The sequence below is a fragment of the Hemiscyllium ocellatum genome, chromosome 4 (genome assembly GCF_020745735.1).
Source record: "Hemiscyllium ocellatum isolate sHemOce1 chromosome 4, sHemOce1.pat.X.cur, whole genome shotgun sequence".
Taxonomy (NCBI): domain Eukaryota; kingdom Metazoa; phylum Chordata; class Chondrichthyes; order Orectolobiformes; family Hemiscylliidae; genus Hemiscyllium; species Hemiscyllium ocellatum.
This window is the reverse complement of record NC_083404.1, coordinates 37,431,105-37,449,923: the sequence shown is the minus strand read 5'-3', so window position 1 is coordinate 37,449,923 and position 18,819 is coordinate 37,431,105. Positions and strand designations below refer to the sequence as shown.

Sequence of the window (18,819 nt, the reverse complement as noted above, 5' to 3'; positions counted from 1 at the left end):
GAGAGAGAGAAAAGCAAACTGCCAGGTGACACCCAGGTCTCATTGCACCTCCCTCTTTCTCAATCTATTGTCATTGAGATAATAATCTGGCTGCCTGTTTTTGCTAACAAAATGGTTAACTTCACATTTATCCACATTATACTTCATCTGCCATACTAATGCCCACTTACTCAACTTATCCAAATCACACTGAAGCATGCATCCTCCTCACAGTATACCCTCGTACAAAGCTTTGTGTCATCTGCAAATTTTGAGATTGTACATTTAATTCCCTCATCTACATCTTTACTGTATATTGTGAATCACTGGGATCCAAGCACTGGTCACTGGCAGCTCCTCAGAAAATGACCTGTTTATTCAGATACTTTGTTTGCTGCCTGCCAGCCAGTTCTCTATGTATGTCAGTACACTATCCCCAATCACATGCCCTTTAATTTTACATGTTAAGTTCTTATGTGGGACCTTTTGAATGCCTTCTGAAAGTCCAAATAAACCACATCCACTGGTTCCCCCGATCAATTCAACTGGTTATATCCTTGAATAATTCCAAATAATTTGTCAAGCATGATTTTTGTTTCATAACTTACATGTTAATTCTGTCAAATCCTGTCACTGTTATCCAAGTGGTTGGCTCTGCTGCTTCACAATGCCAGGGACCCAGGTTTGATTCCAGCCTCCCTTTGTAAGTAGTGGGGTTACATTAACTAAATTTCAATCAGTAGGAAATGTTTCAGAGTCTATAGAATCTTGAAAGGTGACCACCAATGCATCCACTATTTCTAGAGCCACTTCTTTATGTATTCTGGTACTAGATTGTCAAAACCTGGGATTTGTTAGCCTTTAATCCCATCAATTTCCCCAACACCATTTCCCTACTAAAACTGATTTCCTTCAGTTCCTCTCTCTCACTTCACTCCTTTCACATAAAACTAATTTTGTGACTATCAGTCTGAGTTGAATTTGACTTGCACATATCAGAAGTGACTACATCTGTTAACTGACTATGACACTCAGTTATCTAAATTCATATCATTATAAATCTTGTAATTTCTAGCTTTGTTCAACTCAAATCAAAATTATGAGAGGCGTTGATGAAATGATTAGGGAGAGGTTACTTCCATTAGCAGGGACATTGGTAACCAGAGAGCACAGATATAAGTGAGTTAGCATAGAAACGAGAGAACTTGGAGAGGTATGAAAGTTGGCTGTGAGTTAGAATCGCAAGGTGGACACCGCCTTTCCCTTCACTTCGTAACAGTTTTTATTATGATGCGTTTCAGTGGTCACAGTTCAGTTCAGGCTGAGCACGTGGTACAAAACTGCTCACATTCTGACACACGGAAACTACAAAACACCCAGAGAGTATCTGATTGTAAACTATTCCAGTGAATAAGGGATGGGATGTCATTAAGAGATTAGGGTTGAAGAAGGCGGCTCTGTTCAGTTTTTAACTCTGTTATCGTGGCAATATTTGATATTCAATGGCAAAAACTAAAAGACAAGATAATGTATCTTGATCTTGCGTCTTTAAAGTTCATAAATTTAAGTAAATAACATTCTTGTTTTTAAGCTAAAGATGACCAATGCACATGAGTTAATAGGAATGCACAATTGTTATTGCCAAAATTTAAGATTAATCCCTGATTCAGATGTGGTCACAATTTATAATAATTCTTTTAGGACATATTTGTTCACCCATGGAATTTATTCCATTTGAAGCCCAATTCCATTTGAGGACAAAGCCGTTAAAATGTCATTTCATCTCATTTGGATGGGTTATAAATCTAAAAATAAGCTCATTTCTCACTATTTAAACAACATTCCGAGTTTGTTTCCTGAATCATTGAAGAACAGACACAACATAGTGAGTTAGAATTGACTATTGCACGCAGTATTCATGAGTCATTGTTATAGACAGTCTAGGGTAATAAAAATGTCAATGATGATTTGTGCTGCTCTGAGAGAACATCTTCAGATAGTTCTAATTGCTGATTACGACATTAACACTTTTCTGATATTCAACCAACAATGTGAAGACTGACTCATTAAAGTGTAAATTATTCGGTTGCATGCTGCATAACCATCTCTCCAAAATTTCTCTGCACTTACTGAAGCATAACCAGTTCTATCCACTTTAACATTTATAAATGTTAAACTATTTCCCCTCATTTTATAAGATTCGTGTTCAGTTTTGCTTCTCCTACACAGAAAAAAAACGTTAACGGTTCAAGACCGTTGCATGCTGCCGGGGAGGAGTTGGTATCTGGGCAATAGATTCTCGTCTAACCATTCCATACATTCATTTCTTCCCCCGTTACTTAAGAAAGACAATGGGGGAAGGTTTCCTCTGTCATTCAAAAGTCTGTAAATTAGCAGGTTCTACAAATACTTCAGAAAAGTATGTTATTCTCTAGGTAGAAGAAGCACAATTAGACAGAAGCCCAGTGGCTCCGTGGTTAGCACAGCTGCCTCACAGCACCACGGCCTTGGGGCGACTGTCTGTGTGGAGTTTGCACATTCTCCCCGTGACTGAGTGGGTTTCTTCCGGTTGCTCCTGTTTCCTCCCACAGTCCAAAGATGTGCTGGTTAGGATGGATTGGCCATGCTAAATTGCCCATATTGATAGGTGCTTTAGTCAGAGAGGGGTGGGTTACTCTTCGGAGGGTCGGTGTGGACTGGTTGGGCCGAAGGGCCTGTTTCCACACTGGAGGGAATCTAATCCAATCCAAAAGATCACAATCCTCGCCAAAAGTAGAGGAAACGGGTGATGAAATAATTTGGGATGGAAACAGATAGGTCAGACTGTGAGGAAAGTGGCGTTATAGGAACTGGTGTTTGGAATCAGCATTATTGATATATTTTAATTATAGTCTAGTGAATACAGGTATCGCCTGGGATTGAGTTTTTGATGCTGGACTAAGCGGTTTCAGGGATCTTGGATGGAAATCAATCACGTTATTGCAGGCTGTCATTGGGAAAGCCAAAGTTTTCAGGAAAATTATTCCCCAACCTTTGGGGTGGGATAGGAATGAGGGGAGATGAGGGAACTGTACCCGATTTGGTTGCCTGCGATCCAGCCAGTGGTACACTCTGTGAACGCGCACTCCTCCACCGCTCGCCGCAGCTCGTCAGCTGTAGCCAGGCGCGCCCCCTGCTCTCTGCACAATCCTTGGGCCGCGGCCAGGTCCCACTGCGCGTTCCCATTCATTGGCCGGAGAACGAACATCTTCCCTGGGATAAGAAAAAATATAATAAGACACTGCCTCGAATTTCCACTCCCAGAATGGTCTGGATGTAAAGTGACCGAACTCCATCACGGCTGTTCATTCACAATTAATTTTATTGACTTTGATGTTCTTGGTTCAGCACTGGAACCACCTGTTGCACTTCTAATGTAGCCCCAAAGAAACCTAGGTTTCATTAAACTTCTCTTTTAACAATATTCCGAACTTAACATTGAATGTAATCATTTTAGATTATAATCATGGCTTCTATTTCCTCAGACAGCGTCTTCTGATAAAGTTTGTTCCATTAGCACTTTCTTTAGGCTCGTCTTTTCTTTACACGTGTCTCATTATCTTCCCTCGTTTACCTCGTACATCGTAAACGGCATCATTTCAGTTCTCCTGCCTTCCTCTCTTTCGCTGGCCCTTCCTTTTTGATCTCTCCCCCTTCCTTCTTGCCGGTGTGTTTGTAAAAAAACAGACTTCTCCAACTTTTTCCAGCTATAACGAAAAGCTATGACCTGAAATATTAACGCTGTCTCTCTCCATAGATGCTGCCTGACCTGATTATTTTTCCCATCGTTTCTTATTTTTCAGATTTCCATCATCCACAGTAATTTCATTTTGAGCTCACTATGATCCTTGTAGTTCCGTGTCGCCAATTTAACCCGGACAGTCCTTCTCTACACAACCGTATTAGAGATGTCCAGCTTTTATCGACTAAGGTTTTTTTTCATTCTCCCCACCCTTCTCTTTCTGGATCTATAGTGAAAGATTCCACTTATGAAAGAATCAGAAACCTATAAATTCGCAGCGATTTAATAAACAAGTAATCATGGTTAGCACTGGTTAGCACCGCTGCCTCACAGCGCCAGAGACCCGGGTTCAATTCCCACCTCAGCCAACTGCCTGTGTGGAGTTTGCACATTCGCCCCGTGTCTGCGTGAGTTTCCTCCCACAGTCCAAAAGTGTGCAGGTTAGGTGAATTGGCCATGCTAAATTGCCCGTAGTGTTAGGTGTAGGGGAATGGGTCTGGGTGGGTCGCTCTTCGGAGGATTGGTTGGTGCCGAAGGGCCTGTTTCCACACTGTAAGTAATTTAAATCGTCCATGTTAGTGTTTATGACTCATCTGAATTACATCCAAATCCCACATACCTGGTCTACTTTCACCTCTGTTCTTTCTCTGTTCCACCACATCTCTCTTCTCAAATACTGACATGGTTCTTGTTTAAAATCAATGACTCTGATAGTGATTCTAGAGTCTCACTCAATGCATAAGAAAGTCTCTGCTCGTACCTCTCCTCCAAATTGTTATTTAATCTAACCTCTCAATTCTATCATGCGTCCCTCTACAAATGGAATGATTTAAACATAAAGAATTTTAAAAAGCTGCCCTTTTCAATGTTTTTGAAATAATGCTTTCACCATTAATAACGCTTCCCGTTCTTTACAAAATAATGTGTTATAGGAGTCATGACGCCTCGCTTCAGAGACTTTAGTGTATAATAATCTAGCCTGAGACTGCAATGCAGCAGTGAGGCAGTACTGCACAGATACAGATGCTGTGTTCAGTTAATACTTTGGAGACTCGAACCCTTGATTTTGTTTACACACAATTAGGTCATGAAACTTTATCCACCTCATTGGTCTATTTTGCCCTCAAACATTTGAAATGCAATAAAAACTTAGCACTACGATTTGGTTGTGCTCAGAAGGATGCACAAATCTTCGGTCCATAGCTATGAAAGCAAATCAAACTCTGATGTTAAAGTGCTGCGATTTTATTGCAGCATAAATTCTTCATAAATTTAGGCCCTACATTCTATGATGTCTGGGATAAAAAGGTTTAAATGATGTGGGTATGTAGCATTACCTTGAATAAAGACTATTAAGGCGACATCTAATTAAGATGGTTAAGATGATTTAAGGATTCGGTCAGGTCAATAGAAGGAAATTATTACCTCCGGTGGGGAAGTCCAGAACAAGGGGGCTGCATTTCTTTAAAAGTAGAGACATACTGTTTCAGGGGTGATGTCAGGAAGCACTTCTTCACAGATAGGGAAGTGGAAATCTAGAGATTCTCTTCCCAAAATTGAAGTTAGGAACCAATTGAAAATTTAAAAACATGTTGATAGTTTATTTTGGTAGGGAAGGCTATTCACGATTATAAAACCAAAGCAGGTAGTTGGCGATAAAATGTAGCCAATACCTAACTGGTTGGGTGGAACAGGCTCCCGGGAATAGATGGCCTACCCCAGTTCCAATGATCTAAACTCTGTTCAGGGACAGACTCCTCTTCCATTGCCACAGGACTTGGAGAAGGTGCAGTGGCTGCGGAATTTCAGTGATCGTTCTCCTTAGAGCAGGGAATGGTTAAATTCGATACAGTGTGGAAACAGGCCCAAAGGCCAAAATTCACCTGACCTGTACATCTTTGGACTGTGTGAGGAAACCGGAGCACCCGAAGGAAACCCACGCAGACACGGGGAGAATGTGCAAACTCCACACAGAGAGTTGCCTGAGGCGAGAATTGAACCCGAGTCTCTGGCGCTGTGAGGCAGCAGTGCTAACCACCGTGCTGCCCTGTTAAAGGAGAATTTATTACGGGTGTAAAAACAAACGATCTAGAGAGTTCGAACATTAAATGAAGGGAAATCGTTTCCACTGACAAGAGGGTCAGCGACGACCAGGGCACACCGATTTGAGCTCATTGGCGGAAGATCCAAAGGGAAAATGGGGAGAATTCATTTTATGCAGTGCGCTGCTTCAATCTGGAACCAGTTTCAAGAATAAATTTCAAAACGGAATTGAACAAATACTTCAAGATTTAAAAAAAACACGTGGCGTTCTGCACATCTATCCCTTAAAAGAGTCTTCCAATCTTATCAGGCATTATTCTGCATTCGCCTGCGTAACTGATCAGAAATTACTTTAGAATGCAACTTTATTTGAAGCAAATCCCATCTTTAAAAAAAAAGCGTTTCCAACGGCGCAGTCTGTTTGCAAACTCGCATTGTCAGAGAGTGGACTGACCGTGTGCTCGGACCTGGACGCGGGTGACCATGAGCAGACAAGCGATCCTCAGGACGGCGAGGAACTGTGGGCGAGAGCGTGGAGCCATCACTGGGAGAATGGCAAGACGGAGAGCGACAGAGGAGTAGACCAAACTGGGCTCAACAGGGGATAGATCCGTTCACGCACACCCCGGGGCAGAGAGAGAGAGAGAGCAATGAGCAGGTGAATACTGCACCGAAACCACACCGAAGTCAGGCGAGCAGGAGACACAGCGAGAACTGGAAGTGGCTGGGAAGTTCCGCAGCGGCTTTATCCACACGATATGTTACAGGGAGGGTAAATGTTGGGATGATGTGAAAACTAACACCGCTCCGACAATAAACAGGCGGCCGATAGTATGAAGCTCGGGTGGAAGCGAGGAAAAGTAAGCGAAAAGAGAGAGAGATTTTTAAAAAGTCCCCAGGCTTGTAATGCCGTTCGATGAGCAACCCCCAACTCAGGAACAGCCAGTGCTGAGAGTCTGATCCAACTCATTCCAAGCGTCATTTGATTTCCGTTTTGTTCTCGTGTTTTTCTTCCCCTGCGGTCTCTCAGAGTTCAGTATACACTTGGAAACTTGAGGTTCAGGCTCGGAATGCAGAGATGTCCAAAAATGTCTGTCCCCAAGGGATTAGGGAGAGCCTGTTACAAAGGCAGCACCTTACATTTATGTAGCACCTTTAATATGGTAACATACCCCAGTGCCCCGGGTTGGAATATCCATACTGCTGGCCCGCTCTGGGTTCTTATAAAGTGAACAGCGGCCTCTAAGCTATAAGGAATAAGCAAACTCCTTACAGATGACCAGATCTTTACTGACAATTCGTTTGATTCTGATAAGTAAATAATAAACGCAACAACAGAAATTGCTGGAGAAACTCCAGTCTGGCAGAAACTGTGCAGAGAAAACAGTCATTTTTTCGAGTGCAGTGACCCTTCAGAACCTTTTAAGTTGGTTGTTTATCTAACAGTCTAAAAATCATATACCCCGAGACACTCTCCCTTTGCGGATGTGTAATTTATATTCATGGAAAAGCATGCGAGTTTCTGAATACTTTGACCTTTGCTGATTCTGCTTCTCGGGCCCATTGCACGAAACAGAAATTGTCATAAACTGACAAAGAAGCCAGCCATGTTGGAAAAGTTCGTGTTTAGTCCCTGTATCCCTTTTGATAGGGACAGCGCTGCATGGTTGCCGCTGTCTGAGCAGCCAACATCAGCAAGAACCCAAATACCTGATCAGGCTAATGGAATAGGCCGTGCTTTATCACCAATCGGGGAATAGACAGTAGTTGAACAATACAAGGCACAACTCTGGGAGTTCAGGTTTAGTGACACCAACTCAAAGTAAGTGAAATGACTCAGAATCAATCCTAATGTTTACGCTTTATTGATAATGACGATGTCACTCTCGGTAATTGTCCACAGATAAATAAAATACCAGTTAAACTGATTTACAGTCACGGACTTCTCGACCTGGCTGTGCTCTCTAGCTAGACTGAATACAATGAGGCCCCCATTTGCAGATCGATCGCTCGTCAGCAAATCGCTGTGAGACTTATAGTCACTAGCGTAAAGGAGCTTGTCCCGTTTCTGTTGCATTTTATGAAACGAGTTTCTATAATCTGGAGATTTCAGGACTGGGAAGAATGAAACTTCTGCTACTTTCTGCAACGAGCTCAGAACGGACTTCTCACACAATAGCCAAATATTCGAAACAAAACCAAAACAGACAAAAACTCAGCAGGTCTGGCAGCATCTGCGGAGAGAACTCAAAATGAATGTTTCGGGTGTAATGACTCAAGTTCTGAAGAAATGTTAATTTTGCTTTTTCTCCACAGATGCTGCCAGTCTGCTGAGTTTTTCCTGCAATTTCCGTTTTGCTTCTGATTTCCACATTTTTTTGGTTTTCAGCTAAATATTCCGCCTTTAGATTCCAGATTCAGTTCATTCTCCGGCTCGGTCACAGGCTTTCAATTCTTCCGTCTCGGGGAGTGGGGAGGATTGGGTAGAACCGGTTGGAATTACTATTGATGCTGCAACTAAATATTTGAAATATTGAAAAAATCAAATATTTATGTTCGCTATTTTCATCTTTCTATTCTCTCCCGTGTCCTGGGACCAATATCTATCTCTTAACCAACATTACACGAGCAGATTCCCTGTCTGAGAACTTGCTGAGCCAAACAGCCTGGCGTGTTTCCTTTTGGAGCAGTCACCATCCTTTCACATTACTGCACAGTCTGTGAAGCCTATGGAAAGTGCTGTTGCAATACAAGTTCTAAATGATCATTTTCAAACCATTCTACAGGCTCTTCCTGCCAATGTCTCACACATTTGCCAGCTTCGTTGCTGTTGGTTTTTGAACCAGTCTATTATATCAGAGCAACTCATTGTACAGAGTTGGTCAGCCCATTTTGTCGAATGTAACTATAGCCGAATCATAGAATCCCTACACTGTGGAAACAGGCCATTTGGCCCAACAAGTCCACACCAACCCTCCAGAGAGTAGCCCACCCAGACCGATTGCCCTACTACTCGACATTTACCCCTTATTATGAACCTAAACCACACATCCCTGAACAGTTTTGGCAATTTAGCATGGCCAGTTCACCTAACCTGCACAACCTTGGATTGTGGGAGGAAACCAACGTAGACACGGGGAGAATGTGCAAACAGGCAGTTGCCTGAGGCTGGAACGGAACCAGTAGGATTAAATTGCAGTGGAACCAAGGCTACTGATGATTTAATTCAAAGCCATGGTAAAGATTTTCCCTTGTTGAATGTGAAATAGTTGCCAGAGATATATGTAAGCGAACAATGGATAGTGCTCTGAAAATATTATTTCCAATAAAGGATTTGCGTTGATGATCCTTTTTTTACAGAGGATTTGAGCTGACTAAACATGCACAGGACACAGAAAATAAGACATTATTGACATCATTGAAAGACTGCATCTGCATCTATCTGTTGCATTGCTTCCATGTGAAGTCATGTTTTGTTCTGATAAACACTTGATTCAGGAGTTTTACGGTATGATTATATCATCCAGCAATGAAGAAGCCTGGAGTTACTCCAATCGTCATCACCCTGATATAGCTCACTGAACACATACCTAAATTTGACATCCACCCACCATAATTCCTGTCTTTAATGAAACATAAGCAATAGGAGCAGGAGTAAACTGTACAGTATATAGATGCTGCACCACTGTTCAATACTATCATGACTGATCTTTGGCATCAATTCCAACTTTTGTATGAAGTGGATAAGTATTTAAACAAACATTAAAAAAGAAGCAGAAGTACACCATTTGGCCCCTCACGCTTTCTCCATCAATGAATGAGATCATGGTCAATCTGTTCATGTTTCAATTCCACATTCTGATCTGTCCTCAAAAATCTTTATCATACAATCATATTAGACAAAGGAGGATCTTTGGCCAATTGAGTTTGCACTGAAAAAATAAACTATTCTAAATCTACACGAGTTCCACTTTCCAGCACTTGGCCCATCATCTTGAATATTGTGACATTGCATTTCACTCAATCCCATCTTAATTTATAGACCTTTGCCGTTAAAAAATTTAATGACTTAGCTTCCACTGATTTTCTCACTTGTGGGTCAATAATTTGAGCAAGCCAATCCAACTGATAGTTAACATTTTCATGATTTGAACAAGCTCAACACATGAACTCAATAAATCTAACTCAACTGCTCAGTTTAATATTCCTCACAAAATCAGCTACCCAGTTAATATATGTGGGTCACAAAGGAATGGAAAAATCATACTTATCCATTCTGCTGATCTCAAAGGTCAAGCAGTTTACACTCTATTTTTGCCCTGCATCCTTCAAAAACAGTCTAACAAAAACATTGATCACTTTAGAGTCATAGAGTCATGGAGATGTATAGCATGGAAACAGACCCTTCAGTTCAACTTATCCACGCTGACCAGATAACCCAACCCAATCTAGTCCCACCTGCCAGCACCTGGCCCATATCCCTCCAACCCTTCCTATTCATATACCCATTCAGATGACTTTTAAATGTTGCAATTATACTAGCCTCCACTATTTCCTCTGGCAGTTCATTCTATACACGTACTACCCTCTGCATGAAAAAGATGCCCCTTAGGTCTATTTTATTTCTTTCCCCTCTCACCCTAAACTTATGCCTCCTAGTTCTGAACTCCCCCACTCCAGGGAAAAGACTTTGTCTATTCATCCTACGCATTGCCCCTCATAACTTTGTAAATCTCAATAAGTTGCCCCTCAGCCTCCAACACTCCAGGGAAATCAACCCTAGCCTGTTCAACCTCTCCCTATAGCTCAAATCCTCCAACCCTAGCAACATTCTTTAAACCTTTTCGGACCCGTTCAGGTTTCACAACATCTTTCCAATAGGAAGGAGACCAGAATTGCACACAATATTCCAACAGTAGCCCAACCAACGTCCTGACCAGCTGCAACATGACCTCCCAACTCCTGTATTCAATACTCCGACCAATAAAGGAAAGCAAACCAAATGCCTTCTTCACTCACCTATCTACCTGTGACTCCACTTTCAAGGAGCTATGAACCTGCACTCCAAGGTCTCTTTGTTCAACAACACTCCCTAGGACCTCACCATTAAGTGTATAAATCCTGCTAAGATTTGCTTTCCCAAAATTCAGTACCTCGCATTTATCTGAATTAAACTCCATCTGACACTTCTCAGCTCATTGACCCATCTGATCAAGATCCTGTTGTAATCTGAGGTAACCTTCTTTGCTGTCCACTACACCTCCAATTTTTGGTGTCAGTTGCAAAATTTCTAACTATACCTCTTGTGTTCACCTCCAAATCATTTATATACATGATGAAAAATAGAGGGTCCAGCACTGATCCTTGTGGCACTCCACTGGTCACAGGCTTCCAGCCTGAAAAACAACCCTCCACCACCACCCTCTGTCTTGTACCTTTGAGCTACTTCTGTATCCAAATGGATTGTTCTCCCTGTATTCCATGAGTTCTAACCTTGCTAACCAGTCTCCAATGGAGAACATTGTTGAATGCCTTACTGAAGTCCATACAGATTACATCTACCACTCTGGCCTCATCAATCCTCTTTGTTACTTCTTCAAAAAATTCAATCAAGTTTGTGAGACATGATTTCCTACACATAAAACCATGTTGACTATCCCTAATCAGTCCTTACCTTTCCAAATACACGTATTTCCTTTACAAGGATGCTGCCAGGATTGAAGAATTTGAGCTATAGGGAGAGGTTGAATAGTCTAGGGCTGTTTTCCCTGGAGCATCAGAAGCTGAGGGGTGACCTTACAGAGTTTTATAAAATCATGAGGGGCGGAGATCCAAGATGGCGGCGACTCAGCAAGTCTGAGTTTACAGTGCTCTTCCCAAAACCTGGGTAAAGTGAGTTACTCACCCCCACCACACTTACCAAACCACCCAAAAAAATTTTCTAACCTTAACTAGCTGTTTACTATTATATTTAAGCAGTTTAATATTAAGTGGATAATGAGTAAACCAAAGGGATCCCGCAGCTCTCAGAAAACAAAGACCCCTCCCCCACCCTCCTCTCCTCCTCCGGCTGCAGCTGATGTAAAAACAGGCCTTGAAGAGATGATTGCCAGGCTGGAAACGACATTCGTCAATTTCATCACAGAATCCAGACAGAGATGGAATGCATTCAAAGAAAAGCTACAAAAGAACAGCCAGGCTCTCGAGGAATTGCAGGGCCGAGTGGAGGGGGCGGAGCTAAAGGCCACGACCTCCGAGGCTGCAGCACAAACAGCTGCAGAACAGGTGCGAGCTCTGGAGCAGAGAGTCCGGGCCTTTGAAATCTACATGGATGACCTGGATAATAGAAATCGGAGAAAGAATATCCGTCTTCTGGGCCTCCCTGAACAAGAAGAGAAGGGACAGTTAGTAGTATTTCTGGAGCGATGGTTGCCCCAGCTTTTAAACCTGGGGGCTGAAACTGACCGGGTAAGGGTGGAGTGGGCCTACCGGGTCGCAGTACGCGGATCTGGCCCAAACCAGCGCCCACGCCCGGTCCTGTTCCGGCTGCAGAGTTATAGGGAGAGGCAGATACTCCTGGACGCCTCCAGAAAGCTTGGAAAGGATCCTAAAGCTATGATTCATGAAGGATCCAAGATTATGTTATTTCAGGACTTCTCCCCGGCTTTGGCACGAAGGAGGAAGGCGTTTGATGAGGTGAAGAAATGTCTACGGAACTTAAATATTCAATACACCTTACGCTACCCAGCGACGTTATGCTTTACCCACGAAGGATCCGAGTATAATTTTAGATCACCAGAAGAGGCTAAGGAACTTTTAGACTCGTTTAAATAAATCGTAAGAGACAATTTATGTTGGCTTGCCTCTTCCACACTCCGTGGGGAGAAATGGATACTTTACTCTACTTTACTTTTGCTTCTGGGAGCAGGGTTGTCTTCCCTTGCTATTTTATGTTATTATACTTAACTGTAATTTGTTGGAGTTGTAATTTTATAGTTATGGGTGTTTGTATGTGGCATTGATGCTATCAGATATACTCAGGTATGGGTGGGGAGGGGTGGGGGTGGGGCGCTCACTGTTAACTCTAGCTCGGTATTATATCTAAATCCTATTAAGGAGCGCCCGGGTCAAGGGTGGGACACTGTTTGGGAGAGGATATGGTGGACCTTTAGAAAGGAAGTAAGGCCCCCTGAGAATAAGGGGGAGGATCTCCATTCAAACATGTTTTTTTTTGTTCTTATTGTTTGGAAATAGTTTCCTTTTTATTATACTGTTATGAGTGTATTAGAGAACTTTTTTCTTGTTTGAAGGATGTAAGTGACTCAACTATACACTCTGGATAATTGTGGATTAGATTAGTAGTTAACTGAGTTTCATTGTTTTTCTTTCTTCTTTAGTATCATTCCTTTGAATTTTGATGATTATATATTTAAGATCTATTTTTATATTAATGTTTGTGCTTGAAAGTTCTGTTTATTTTTGTAAATTTGTCAAAATATTAAATTTCTAATAAAAATATCTTTAAAAAAAATCATGAGGGGCAACAATAGGATAAATAGACAACATCTTTTCCCTGGAGTAGGGGAGTCCAGAACTAGAGGGCATAGGTTTAGGGTGAGAGGAGAAAGACATAAAAGGGGCAACGTTTTCACACAGAGGGTGGTATGTGTATAGAATGAGCTGTCAGAGGAAGTGGTGGAAGCTAGTACAATTGCAACATTTAAAAGGCATCTGGATGGGTATATAAATAGGAAAGGTTTGGGGGGATATGGGCCAGGTGTTGGTAGGTGGGACTAGATTGGGTTGGGATATCTGGTCAGCATGGACAAATTGGGCCGAAGGGTCTGTTTCCATGCTGTACATCTCTATGAATCAGTAACTTGCCCACCACTGATATCAGGCTCACTGGTCTATAGTTCTCTGGCTTGTCCTTACCACATTTCTTAAACAGTGGCACCACATTAGCCAATCGCCAGTCTTCTGGCACCTCACTGTGACTATTGATGTTACAAATATCTCAGTAAGAGGCCCAGCAATCACTTCCCTAGCTTCCCACAGAGTTCTAGGGTACACCAGATCAGGTCCTAGGGATTTATCCACTTTTATGTGTTTCAAGACATCCAGCACTTCCTCCTCTGTAATATGGACATTTTTTCAAGATGTCACTATCTACTTCCCTACATTCTGTATCTTCCATGTCCTTTTCCACAGTAAATACTGATGCAAAATATTTGTTTAGTATCTCCCCCATTTTCTGTGGCTCCACACAAAGGCTGCCTTGCTGATCTTTGAGGGGCCCTATTCTCTCCCTAGTTACTCTTTTGTTGTTAATATATTTATAAAAACCCTTTTGATTCTCCTTAATTCTATTTGCTAAAGCTATCTCATGTCCCTTTTTTGCCCTCCTGATTTCTCTCTTAAGTACACTCCTACTATCTTCTAAGGATTCACTTGACATATCCTGTTTACACCTGACATATGCTTCCTTTTTCTTACTCAAACTCTCAATATCTTTAGTCGTCCAGCATTCCCTATACGTACCAACCTTTCTTTTCATCCTAATAGAAATATACTTTCTCTGGACTCTCGTTATCTAATTTATGAAGGATTGCCATATTCCAGCTGTCCCTTTACCTGTGAACATCTGCCCCCAATCAGCTTTTGAAAGTTCTTGCTTAATACTGTCAAAATTGGCCTTTCTCCAATTTAGAACTTCAACTTTTAGATCTGGTCTATCTTTTTCCATCACTATTTTAAAACTAATAGAATTATGTTGCTGGCCCCAAAATGCTCCCCCACTGACACCTCAGTCACCTGCCCTGCCTTATTTCCCAAGATGAGGTCAAGTTTTGCACTTTCTCTAGTAGGTACATCCACATACTGAATCAAAAAATTTTTTTGTACACGCTTAACAAATTCCTCTCCATCTAAACCCTTAACACTATGGCAGTCCCAGTCTATGTTTGGAAAGTTAAAATCCCCTACCACAACCACCCTATTATTCTTACAGATAACTGAGATCCCCTTACAAATTTGTTTCTCAATTCACCTCTGACTATTAGGGGGTCTATAGTCCAATCCCAATAAGGTGATCATCCCTTTCTTATTTCTCAGTTCCACCCAAATAACTTCCCTGGATGTATTTCTGAGAATATCCTCCCTCAGTACATCTGTAATGCAATCCCTTATCAAAAATGTCACTCCCCCTCCTCTCTCGCCTCCCTTTCTGTCCTTCCTGTAGCATTTGCATCCTGGAACATTAAGCTGCCATTCCTGTCCATCCCTCAGCCATGTTTCTATTTTCTTGACTTGGAGAACTTGCTCCATTTCTGCTGCTGGATTAAGGTTCATACTCATCATCCTATTTTTGCTAAGCTCCCATCAAATCACAAATGCTAAATCACATTTACTAACTTAATTGCCTTTCTTTCTATGCCTTTCAAGACCTGAACAATCCTTTCTGTATAGTTTAGTGTTTCATTTTGCTCACAATACTCAAGATAGTGGGGATCCACATTACTCCTTCCCTGCCTTAAAACTGATTTTTAATCAAAGACCACTTATTGCATCGTCATCTCACAACGTGATTCCAATATCTCCCCTCATAGTTCTACCATTCGCTGATCATGGAGAACACCCTGGATGAAGATAAAGATGACCACCACCAATCATCTCCCTCTAATGAATGAACAGCCCTCTGTTCTGGTAAGAGTATAACAATTTTGCCTTTTTATGGAAAATTAAGGGTCAGTAAAAAGTAATGATAAAAAGAAGACTCATATAGGTGAGTTCAACATTGAAGAGAGGTTTATAGAATTCAAGAGAATTCAACTTACACAGCTTAAAATGTAGTTACCGTTGGTAGGTCTAAGAGAGGGCAATGCACAAGTTGCCAGAATGATCCTGTGGTCAGGTGAATCCCACAAAGGATATGTTCCACTCCAATGAGTGTGTGAATAAGATCAGTGTGAGTTAGCATGATACACTGATATCATTGGACAGACCCTTCTGAACCTGACTAGAAACGTTTGAATAATAGCTGATAACACACGGAGCTTTTTTTTGGAAGGATTCACTGAATCAGTAATTTAGAAATTCACTCAGACGAGAGATTTACAATCAGTGGAACCTAGTGTTATTATGATACCCTAAGGCTAAAGCTTACATACCTTCTATAATTGTGGTCCAAATTAAAGTCATTTGTTCAATTGTACCCATATCAGCTTCTTACTTACTTGATGAAGAGCTTATGCCCAAGACGTTGACTTTCCTGCTCCTCAGACGCTGCCTGACTTGGTGTGCTTTTCCAGTGCCACCCTTTTTGACTCTGGCTCACCAATATCTCCTAGGTGCTGTAACATTACTGCGAAGCCTCTTCCAAGGATGCCCACCTTGAAAAAGTTCTCCTCCTCACTTCACAATGATCTCAATGAGCCTCTCTCCCACTGCAGCCCCCGTTTTATCTCCTCTGCCCTGAAGCTCTTCAATCACGTCCTGAAGCAGCCATCCTCCAACAGCCATGTGTCCTTCATCAGTATCTGCCTACGCAATCAACTTATTTCCCCATTGGACTCCAGACCACATGCAGACCATTGCAATTTGGACCTAACCAGGATTACTGTTAACTACAGCAAATCGAAAGCCCCCAGAAATGGTTCTCCCTCTGGATCCTCCACTCCATGCTTTCAGCCATGGATTGCCACCTACTCTCCTTGCAGTCAACTCCACCCAGCTCGCGACAACATTCTCCCAGACTTGCAAAGGACCTCTGTTGTTCTTCATCCTGAGAAGGATCCACACATTCAACAAATGCTTTTTCTCCAACTCATCAGACATTAAAGAATGTAAATATACCAACTCTCACGTGCTTACCTTCAACCCCGGGAATCCTCAACAACTCCAGACACTAACCCCGTCCTCTGGAACCCAGTTGGAATGCCATTTTCCATGTGGGTGCTACTGCCACCACCACCGCAAATCATTACATCACTTCTGTTTCCACTGCTGAACTCACTGCAGCCACTGCCAACCATACTGCCTCTGCGATCGCTACCGAAACTGCCACCTCCGTGAATGCAGCCAGTATTTCCATGAACACTGTCCACCACATCACTTCTGCCACCGTGGTTGATACTGCCAATGCTACTTCAGCCCCCATTGACATCACTGACCAGAACACCAACGACAATCATGCTATCTCTATTGACAGCAATGCTTACGCGAACACCACCAAGGACTTCACTTCCACCCCTATGGTTGATACTGCCAATGCTACTTCCACCTCAATTGATGTCACTCACCAGAACACCAATGATAACCATGCCGTCCCTATTGACAGTAATGCTTATGCGAACACCACCAAGGACTTCACTTCTACCCCCATGGTTGCTGCTGAACACGCTACTTCCAACCCCACAAACACCACCACTTACCTAAGCACTGCTGACCCTGTTGCCTCTGCAGCCATCACCGAGGACACTGTTTCAGTGAATGCCACCAAGAACATCACTTCTGCCCTGCTGCCGACCTCACCACAGCGTCTGCCAGCCATACTGCTTCTGCAATCACTGCCAGAACTACCACCATATCTACAATCATTGCCAGAACTATCACCACTGCATTCACTGCTAGAACACCCATCTCCATGATAAACACAATCCTGATGAATGTCTCATGCCCAAAGTAACGATTCCCCTGGTGCTTGGACGCTGCCTGACCGGTTGTGCTTTTCCAGTGCCACCCTTTTTGGCTTCTTACTTTCTTTGCCCAGAAGACTGCACTCCATGTTCAGTGCTAAGGAGGGTAGTGCCAAGTACTGAATGAGCAACTAATTTAGAAATTTCTACTTACATTTGTTGGATAAACAGTTTTAAAAAGAAAAATATGTTCAATTTGAAATTCATTTTGTATTAAGTTCACATTAAGTGATGCATGATTATTTTGCATCATTTTACATATAATCTCAACTGAAAACATGTGTCTAATATTCTCTTTAATAAAAGGCTCTTGTATGTTCAAACTAAGCAGTTAATACTCTCTTGTTCTCCAGGAAAGTGAGTGCTGGGCTAGATTTCAACTTTAAATGGAAATTAAATGATCCTGTGTGCTGCCTATTCAGAGTTTTCCTCACTCATTTCTTGCAGTTAACTAAAGTAGAAAGTATAGAAGGGAGTATATTTATTCTAAACGGTCAATATATCAAGAACTTTCTCTGTGCTACCAGTTAAATAAAGTGAGTAATGATACTGGGCAGCTTCCTGACACATGTCCAGTCATACTGTATATTTAGTGTTAGTGCAATGCAATATTTTCCACTCCATGATACCAAAATGGCTTGAGTTTTGCATTATCTTTGTGTTTCAATTGAATCACAACCAAATATGAAAACTCCAACCTTTGTTAATGCAAGTTTTTTTTATTTTAAAAATGCCTCCGATCTCCCACCTTTAAGGAGAAAGTGAGGACTGCAGATGTTGGAGATCAGAGTCGAGAGTGTAGTGCTGGAATGCACAGCGTTCCTGATGAAGGGCTTTTGCCTGAAATGTCGATTCTCCTGCTCCTTGGATGTGCCTGAACTGCTGTGCTTTTCCAGCACCACACTTTTGACTCTCCCATCTTTAAGCTTTGGGGTGAATGAGGATAAATTGAAAAACCTGCCTTATCTAGTTTCCTTGAGAGTAGGAAGTCATGACCATTTTCATAACTGTGTAAGAATTTTTTTAAAAAATTACTTTGATGGCTGAATGGCCTCTATCTGTATTGCAATTACTCAATGCTATTTCTTCGTAACAAAATTATAGTTACCTTTTCAGTCCAAAGTAATTGGACAGTTGAAAGAAAAAGCCTGAGTAAACCTGAAGAGCTGGATTTAGATAGCAATGAGGGTAATATTGAACGACAATCCCTCTTGGTAGGCCTTTCACCACTCATTAATGAGAATTACATCCTAATGTCTGGAATTTAGTTGGGAAATTTGACTTGTTGCTCCTGATGTTGAAAATGGCTTTGCAGGACTT

At 41.9% G+C, this 18,819-nt stretch overlaps 1 protein-coding gene across 1 annotated transcript in view; it reads right to left on the bottom strand.

Moving 5' to 3' along the window:
• The window catches only part of susd5 (sushi domain containing 5), a 35,080-nt gene extending 18,756 nt beyond the window's left edge, over window positions 1-16,324 (bottom strand). The window contains exons 1-3 of the mRNA XM_060823997.1: window positions 16,218-16,324; window positions 6,258-6,391; window positions 3,054-3,231 (exon numbers count right to left, since the gene is read on the bottom strand). Coding sequence (XP_060679980.1) covers window positions 3,054-3,231; window positions 6,258-6,391; window positions 16,218-16,324 — 419 coding nt within the window. The remainder of the gene's footprint in view (window positions 1-3,053; window positions 3,232-6,257; window positions 6,392-16,217) is intronic.
• Window positions 16,325-18,819: the final 2,495 nt, after the last annotated feature.